Raw genomic sequence first — 9545 nt, forward strand, 5'->3', positions numbered from 1 at the left:
ACTCAGTTTTATAACACTAGTCCCCTTATGCTGCAACTTTTTATTCCCTTTTAACATTTGACATCACTTATTTCTTCTCTAAAGTGTGCAAAACTTCCAAATTTTAATCTAACATCAGATATTTTGCAGCAGCTCAGTTGGACAAGAAAACTGAACAAGTGGTCCACCTTTAATCAGCGAGCTTTTCTCTAATCAGATTGTCCAGCAGACAATGAATTTCCTGTGTTCTAAACTGTATCATGCAGGATTATTTTGCCATAATTAGTTGACCCTGTACTGAACCAGAAATGCTTACACAACATTACAAATCATTGCAAGTACAGATGAGTAGAAGCCCTTAACATAAATTCGTAATTTAATAGCAAAATATGAAAAAAGAAAATCAACCTTTCACTTGAGAACAATTATTTGCAAAAAAATAGATATAAAAAATAACTAGCTAAATAAATAAATGAAATATATATCTTTTTCTTTCCCTTTAGCAAATCAGAAGGTTGGATCATAAAACGTTTTGCACAAATGACAGAGAGTGGAATCCTTGACTATTCCTCTTTGCACAATTTCTCCAGTTCATCCAGAGACACAGGATTTTCCTCATGGCCTCTCCATGGTAAGCAATGGATGCTCTACCATACAGGCTCATTCAAGTTTTTAAAAGATTAAGGTGTAAAATACCCAATGAAAAAGGTTAGCTTTTACCCAACCATTTCAGATCATCATCCTGTTGAAAGACCCTCATCATGCCCTTTGGTTATTAGTCAGGGGCTAGCAGATTTTTGCTTAAAATCTTAAAAATTTTCAGAGTATATGATACTTTGAACTCTAAGAAGGTTCCAAAGGACTTTGGAAAAGAAAGATTACCACCACACACACAAAAAAAAGTCTGATGAAGCATGAAGTTCTTTTATACATGGTATTTGCTTGCAGCCATGTTAACTTGACCGTGTTTTCAACTGGAAAACTCAATCTAAATCTCATCTTAATAAAGCACAGGTGTTCAACTGAAGTCCCAGCAGAATTACAGTTTAATAGTGTCGTAAACATTAATACATCTCCATAACCATAGTTACCATGGATGTAGGGCCCATATGATTGACTTGTCCCGAACCCAGGTAAAACATTCAGCTGGCCTGTCTCGAGCAAAATCTGAATTCTTTGGAATATTCTGTGCCTTTACCATACATCTTTTATATACCCAGGCCAGGTCAACATTTTTTGATAATAGACTGTAGTAACTGTATAAACTTATGGATGACTGGTGTTTCAGTGTAATAATGTCTAATAGAACAATGTCGAATGCAATACGATACAAATATGTTATATAACAATATTGATTCTTAGAGAACTAACGTCAGTCGTCTTTGCCACTGTGGCACCGTCATTTAAAAACCCTACATGTCACGTCACCATTTACAGAACACGATTCTCGCGAGATTTTCTTTCAGGAAGTTCCACGTCAGTGTCCAATGCACTGCTCACTGTAATAGTAACCCCCGACCGAAGTGCTAGCAACGTTTTTATTCAATTAAACTGCGATAACACGGGGATAAAACATGGTAAGTTACATTTTAAAGGCATATGCGTTTGCATTGTTTCGATATATTTCAGCTGAGATACTCGATTAACTTTAAAAATGTAAAATGTAAATAGTCTCTTGGAGTTAGCTTAGCGGCTAATGAGCGTCAGTTAATATGAGATAACTTTCTAAAAAATGCTTAGGCTGAAATGGTTCCTCGGCCTTAAATGGTAAACCTCTCTTGGTAGAGTTGGGTTTCGTATTTTACGTCTCATAATGCATATATATTAAATAATATATGTCGAGTAAAGTCCTTCATGTTCAGTGTTAGCCGCTAACTGTTGATATAAATCACATTTCGGTTCTTAGCGGTATAGTGAGTTTTGTCAGCGTATGGAATCACATTATTGTTTTTATCTGTGAAGCCTCTGAGGCTGGACATTAAGAGGAGGCTAACAGCCCGGTCGGACCGAGTAAAGAGTGTGGATCTTCACCCAACCGAGCCATGGATGCTGGCCAGTCTCTACAACGGCAGCGTCTGCGTATGGAACCACGAAACGCAGGTATGAAAACGATTTAAAGAGAAATCACCGAGTGGGGTTGCACAAAAGATGCACTTTTTGACTTTTGCAATGATAATGATGCATGTGCATCCTGTTAGTAAAAATGTTGCTCTAAATAATTATCGCATTTGTGTTGGAGACAAAGGGATAACGTCGCATCCTTTGTTCACTAACCTCTGTGTGTATTTTTAGACTCTGGTCAAGACTTTTGAGGTGTGTGACCTGCCTGTCAGAGCGTCCAAGTTTGTGGCCAGGAAGAACTGGGTCATCACCGGAGCAGTGAGTAACATGTTTATTTGTTTATTCACATCAGCTAAAGTGGATAGTAATTATTTCACATCATACTGTACATTATATTAATGTATTTATGCTTATTTCTGTCCTGACAGGATGACATGCAGATCCGTGTGTTTAACTACAACACCTTGGAGAGGGTTCATATGTTTGAGGCCCATTCTGACTATATCCGTTGCATTGCTGTTCATCCAACCCAGCCGTACATCCTAACCAGCAGTGGTAGGCTATTGACTAAGATACACAATAGGCTTCTTCTGTGTATATTTTGGTGCACATGAGGATGATTGTGTTTTTGTGTCTGTGCAGATGATATGCTGATCAAGCTGTGGGACTGGGAAAAGAAGTGGACGTGCAGCCAAGTGTTTGAAGGTCACACTCATTACGTTATGCAGATTGTCATCAACCCCAAGGACAACAACCAGTTTGCCAGCGCCTCATTGGACAGAACTATTAAGGTAGGTGACTTGCAGCGAGCAAGTTGTCACATTGGCTGTCACTATAGTTGTGCTTCTAATCTATTTTTTATGCTGATATTGACATCTAATGCCTATCTGAAATGCTTCTGAAGTATTTGATGTAAATATAAATGCACTGATCAGATTTTTTTTTTTTTTTTTTGGGCTTGCAGACCTTCCAATTCCTATCTTGACAGATTAGGAGGTGTTAGTTTTGATTCCAACAAAACAAGAGTTTTACAAGATAATCCCAAATTTTGTATGAATGCATAATATTACGACTTTATTATTATTATAATTATTATTATTATTATGTTCTATTTTTTATCTCAACAGTGCATCAAAGTACCTACAGTTGGTTTATGTCTATAATTAATAAACATAGTGAGAGTTCTTAGTTTTGAAATATTTAATGAATAGGGGAAACAATTAATTTACCATTTTTCATGTATCGATCACAACCGATATCAATATTTGTGCATCTAAAAAAAAAAGGCTTATTACACCTTATTGTTGAATGTGTTATGACACACCCAGATCACATTTCAATTCACCATCTGCTAGGGAACACTTGTAAAGATTGTAGCACATTCTTGTCTTGCCCAGGTTTGGCAGCTGGGCTCTTCTTCTCCCAACTTCACTTTGGAGGGTCATGAGAAAGGAGTGAACTGCATCGACTACTACAGCGGAGGAGACAAGCCCTACCTGATTTCAGGTGCAGACGACCGCCAGGTCAAGATTTGGGACTACCAGGTTAGAAAACTTATCAATCTTGTTAGTGCGTGTTTTTATTTTAAAAAAATGTTTTCTTTATTTTTTTCACAAAGATTTCAGCGTACAGTGCTCAAAAATTCAGTTTCTTTACATGTAATTTCTTTACATTAATATTTCTATTTGTTGCAGAACAAGACCTGCGTTCAGACTCTGGAGGGCCACGCTCAGAATGTCTCCTGTGTCAGCTTCCACCCTGAGCTGCCCATTATTATCACAGGATCTGAGGATGGTGCGCAGAAATCCCTCTCAGTCTCACACGCCGATACATGTATTTCTAACGTTGACCAATTACTCATTGATTAACATTTTTTATTCTTTCTTTCTTTTTTTTTCTCAAGGTACGGTGCGAATCTGGCACTCCAGCACATACCGCCTGGAAAGCACACTCAACTATGGCATGGAGCGAGTGTGGTGTGTGTGTGGTCTTAGAGGCTCCAACAATGTGGCGCTGGGATATGACGAAGGCAGCATCATCATCAAAGTGAGTGGATGGAAAAGTTGTTTAGAGAAAGTTGCAAAGGTTTTTGTTTGTTTGAAGTAAAAATTCTAACGTACACTGTTAACATTTTGGGTAGGTTGGTCGGGAAGAGCCAGCCATGTCTATGGACACCAACGGAAAGATCATCTGGGCTAAACACAGCGAAATACAGCAAGCCAACCTGAAGGCCATGGGCGAAGCTGAAATCAAGGACGGGGAGAGACTGCCGCTGGCTGTCAAAGATATGGGCAGCTGTGAGATTTACCCTCAAACCATCCAGCATAACCCGAATGGACGGTATGAAACAGCTTCTTCTGGTAAAAGTGCTGAATGTAAAAGAAAACATTCGTAATCATATGCTACTAATTTGTGTGTTGCCAGTTTTGTTGTGGTATGTGGCGATGGGGAGTACATCATCTACACCGCTATGGCTCTGAGGAACAAGAGCTTCGGTTCAGCTCAGGAGTTCGTCTGGGCCCACGACTCGTCCGAGTGAGTATTCACAGTTTGAAAAGTAAACGTTGATATATTATTTTCATTGGGTTGCTATTAACAACCATCCGATGAAATGTGTGCTTTGTAACAGATATGCCATCAGAGAAAGCAACAGTATTGTCAAAATCTTCAAAAACTTTAAAGAAAAGAAATCCTTTAAGCCCGACTTTGGAGCAGAAGGTAATCCACTCGCTGTTTCTTGCCAGATTTGTGGTTGTGGAAGCAAATAAATAGATTCGAGTCACTGAATGTGTTGGCTTTTCAGGGATCTACGGGGGTTTCTTACTCGGGGTGAGGTCTGTGAACGGCCTGGCATTTTATGACTGGGAGAACACGGAGCTAATTCGCCGCATTGAGATCCAGCCCAAGCACGTAAGCCATTCGCTTCCTGGGTTTTACCTATTTGGATAATTTTGGAATATTTATGTTTGCATTGCATAATGACAGTGTTTCTGCAGGATCTTTAAAGTTGTTAGCTCAATATTAGGCTTAAATAAATTCACATTATCCACATAATTCTAAAATTACTCTTCTTCCCTTGTGTTTTTCATGTTTCTACTGGTTATTTTATGTATTTATGTTTTTTTTTTTAGAAATATTCTTGGAGCATTTCTTTGTTCTATTTATTGGAGTGCTGGCTGATAAATCTGGGTTATTCGTACCTAAACCAGAAGACCCAGAAATTCATGTTTGACCTAAATAAGTCTGCTTATTGTCGCTTATTTAAGGAATTAACCTCGATGTTTTCTGATGTTATCAAACATTATAAATGCAATTACTAGGTTAGTTTGCGCACATTCTTTCGTGACTCATATAAATCTTAAATTTAACTAAAGCTTCCAGAAACCCTGAAGAAAGCCCTAACATTGGCTGTTCTCCATGAGTCCTCTTCAAATGGGTTCTTTTAATCTTTTTCCCTTCTCCTCTTTCATATTTTATCTAGATCTTTTGGTCAGACTCTGGTGAGTTGGTCTGCATTGCCACGGAGGAATCCTTCTTCATTCTCCGTTACATGGCAGAAAAAGTAGCCGCCTCTCAGGAAAACAATGAGGGCATAACAGAGGATGGGATCGAAGACGCCTTTGAGGTCAGAATTTGAATGAATTTCCTCTTATGCAACATTTGGTTTATTGTCTGTGACAGATTGCCTAAATCTCTGTTGACTGCTGCTGTTTCTTCTGTTTACAATGTGGCCATGTTGTCTACAGAAGAGACAACGTCTTGAGTTTTCAAGTTAAACGAAGATGCTGAAATTACAACTACAATACTTTTTTTGTTGTTGTTGTTGTTGTTGTAGACTTTTGTCCTCTGGGTTACAAAATATTTAAATTGTTTGTATTTAGAATGAAGATCTTTGGATTTTTATTCTTATGTAACATCTTTTTTTTTTTTTTTTTAATTACAAGAAAGCACAAAAATAAGACACAATACCGGAGGAAATATTTTCAAAAAACCTTATCCTATTTTGCCTGATACATTGTAATAATTCAAACATTTTTATTATAAATGTGTGACATTCATTTGTATTGATATGTGCCCAGGTGCTGGGAGAGATCCAGGAGATTGTGAAGACTGGGCTTTGGGTTGGAGACTGCTTCATCTATACCAGTTCTGTAAACAGACTCAACTACTATGTAGGAGGAGAGATTGTGACTATTGCACATCTGGACAGGTGGGACTGATTGCTTACATTTAGTCATCTTGGGATGGTGCAATACAAAGAAATATACTTGTACCCCCTGCCGTGAGTGATCCAGACGTCTTCATCGCTCTTGTTTTTTTGGGGGGGTTTTCTCCCTGCAGGACCATGTACCTGCTGGGTTACATCCCAAAGGACGACCGTCTTTACCTTGGAGACAAGGAGCTCAACATTGTCAGCTACTCCCTGCTGGTTTCTGTCCTGGAGTATCAGACTGCCGTGATGAGAAGAGACTTTGGGATGGCAGACAAGGTGCTGCCCACCATCCCCAAAGAGCAACGGACCAGGGTTGCACATTTCCTGGAGAAACAGGTAAGACGATTCAGTCAGGGCAAATTTCTTTTTATTCAAGTGTTTACTGATGAGAAGCACTCCTTCTTTTTGTTCGTTTTTTTTTTGCATATGGAGTAAAGGTTTAGCAAACAGGGAAAAAAACTGTAAGAAATTGTGTTTTAAAAAATAATTTAGTCCTTAGAATGCTTTTCACAAGTCTTACAGATAACAGTTCATTTTTCACACTTAAGTTTCTTTTTTCCCCTCCCGTTCTTACTTAGGGCTGAAACAATTCATCAGATTAATTGTGATGAATCAATTATTTAGATAACTAATTTAGTAATCGATTGTTAAGTGGATAATGCAGACTCAAAAGGTCATTTGATGTAAGAACAACATAGTCAGAGTAGCAATTAAGCCAAAGCTGTACAGCAATATACATTTTGCATTTAAGAAAAAAAAAAATCTTACTGTAAATATGTTCTAGCCAGAACTCCTGAACGGGTGTCTTTTTGACTTGACCCGGTTCAAATTCTGTGAAAAACTAAAATACATAAATAAAGTCTCCTATTAGGCACCTTTTGCTATGCAGTTATTAATTGGTTCATCCAAAAATGAATCAGCAGATCAGCAGTACACTGAATTGATGTTAAGTGAAACATAAAGCGTTGAGCTCTTCGCATGTTAGAATTTTAGAAGTGTATTTTAGCTACAGATGCATCCTTGGCTACAAATGATCAAACATTCACTAAAAATGTTATTTTATTTTAAAAAGGAATTGAATTAGTTATTTGCATCTTTTAATGTATTGCATCTTATAATGTTTTAATGTATAAAAAGGCTTAAGTGAAAAATCTGCAGACCTTGCCAATTTCTTTTTATTTTTATCTGATTCATCTATAGAATAATCAATAGCAGAAATACGTGTTAGTTGCAGCCCTTGTTTGTTTTTTTTTTTATGAAGTCTGCTTTGTTTTCCTACAGCTTGATGGCTTTGGTTTGTCTCGTCTCTTCAGGGTTTCAAACAGCAGGCGCTGGCCGTGTCTACAGACCCAGAGCACAGGTTTGAGTTGGCTTTACAACTGGGGGAGCTGAAGATCGCCTACCAGCTGGCCGTGGAAGCAGAAGTAGGAGCAAACTCATTATTACATCGTTTTCCCTAATCATTGCGATTCTTCTTGATATGTCAATTGACATCACCAAGTCCATTGCTAATCGTTGCCGTTTTGACCTTTTTTGTAGTCTGAGCAGAAATGGAAGCAGCTAGCCGAGCTGGCTATCAGTAAGTGCCAGTTCGGGTTGGCCCAGGAGTGCCTGCACCACGCTCAGGATTACGGCGGCCTGCTCCTTCTCGCCACCGCCTCGGGGAACGCCACCATGGTGGGCAAGCTGGCCGAAGGGGCAGAAAGGGACGGCAAGAACAACGTGGCCTTCATGACGTATTTCCTCCAGGGGAAGTAAGTATCGGATCTGTGTGTGCGTACTTGTGCAACATACCTTAAAAAGCGTCTGTCTTCGTAACACCTTCTTTAAAAAAAAAAAAAATAATCTACTTTTCCAGACTGGATCAGTGTCTGGAGCTCCTCATCAAGACTAACAGACTACCGGAGGCAGCGTTCCTAGCGCGGACATACCTGCCCAGCCAGGTGTCCCGTGTGGTCAAACTGTGGAGGGAGAGTTTGGCTAAAGTCAACCAGAAGGTCAGATCCATCACCACCATTGTATCTTTCTAAATTGAAATGGCTAAAATTAAAGCCCTTTTTCCTGACATTTCTGCTGTATTTTAGTGAACATTGCAAGAGTTTTAAATATTTGTCTATTTCGTCTCCACTGCAGGCTGCTGAATCACTCGCAGACCCCACAGAGTATGAAAATCTGTTCCCTGGGCTGAGAGAAGCATTTGCAGCCGAACATTACCTGAGAGAGACCTGCATCGGCAGCTCCAGACCCGCCAAAGATTATCCACTTGTTACAGTAAGTCCGGTGGCTGGTGACAAATGAAAAAAGCCATGTGTCTTGCTCTGTATGGCTAGCAGTGATTTAGAACTGGGTAAAATGAATGCTAATCATGTAACAAAATTATCTTTCTTTCTATTTTAAGCCCAATGAAGACAGAAATATTCTGGAGGAGGCTCAGGGTTACGAACCCAAAGGCACCTTTGTTCCCTTCGTGCCTCAGGTTTGTTTACAGTACCGATTTTTCTTAAAATAATCAATTACAAGTCCTCCTTCTGTAATCTGCAAAGATGGGATTCTGCTGGTAGGCAGCCTAAAAGTCGAGCCCTATGTAAATTTTTTGTCTCTGATCATTCATTACGCCTTCCGTGGCAGACAAAAGAGAGCGATGAATCCAGCTCGGTGCCAGCAGCCTCCGAGACGCCTTCACTGCCCAAACCTGCAACTCCTGAAGCAGCAGTTCACAACGAGGAGGAGGAGGAAGAGGAAGAGGAGGAAAAGCTTACATTCGCACAGTCAGAGAAAGAGAAGGTTGGGCTTTCTTCTCTTCATTTCACATTTGCATAGTGCAATTTATATAGGGCATCTTAAGTGAAGAACATTTCATCTGGGTTTCTCTGCAGACTCTAGATGAGTTGGAAGTGGACCTGGACAACATGGAGCTGGATGACATCGACACCACAGACGTCAACCTCGATGACGACTTTCTAGATGATTGAAGTTTCCACCGTCGTCCTCCTCAGCATGTTTTATTTAAACAAAAGAGACCAACATCCCTTATTTTTTTTGTACTTGTATCAAAAAATGTATGTTGTCATGCCAGTTTTATTAGAAAACTATGACCTCAACAATGTTTGAATGAGAACTAAAGTAGAGGGCCCACAGCTGCTCCATTTTGTACACTCTTTATCAAATGAAAGTTTAGATTAACAGTCTACGGGTTAACTTCATTTATGCTTTCCCTCTGCGCTTTTCTGTAATGTCATGTCAATGTTGAATAAGTCCAATAAATTCTGGTTGCTGTATATATTAACATTTT

At 39.2% G+C, this 9545-nt stretch overlaps 1 protein-coding gene across 1 annotated transcript; it reads left to right on the forward strand.

The window, feature by feature from the left end:
* The first annotated feature begins 1420 nt into the window (after nucleotides 1–1420).
* copb2 (COPI coat complex subunit beta 2) lies at nucleotides 1421–9539 on the forward strand. The gene is made up of 22 exons (XM_081598505.1): nucleotides 1421–1556; nucleotides 1942–2079; nucleotides 2272–2358; nucleotides 2469–2595; nucleotides 2683–2831; nucleotides 3438–3584; nucleotides 3735–3834; nucleotides 3944–4086; nucleotides 4181–4380; nucleotides 4465–4575; nucleotides 4670–4758; nucleotides 4844–4950; nucleotides 5522–5665; nucleotides 6120–6250; nucleotides 6382–6589; nucleotides 7567–7677; nucleotides 7793–8007; nucleotides 8112–8250; nucleotides 8387–8524; nucleotides 8652–8729; nucleotides 8882–9037; nucleotides 9130–9539. The coding sequence occupies exons 1-22, from the start codon at nucleotides 1554–1556 to the stop codon at nucleotides 9223–9225; spliced, it is 2817 nt and encodes a 938-aa protein (XP_081454631.1). The 5' UTR covers nucleotides 1421–1553; the 3' UTR covers nucleotides 9226–9539.
* Nucleotides 9540–9545: the final 6 nt, after the last annotated feature.

The sequence above is a fragment of the Poecilia reticulata genome, chromosome 17 (genome assembly GCF_904066995.2).
Source record: "Poecilia reticulata chromosome 17, P_reticulata-male-v2, whole genome shotgun sequence".
Lineage (NCBI taxonomy): Eukaryota > Metazoa > Chordata > Actinopteri > Cyprinodontiformes > Poeciliidae > Poecilia > Poecilia reticulata.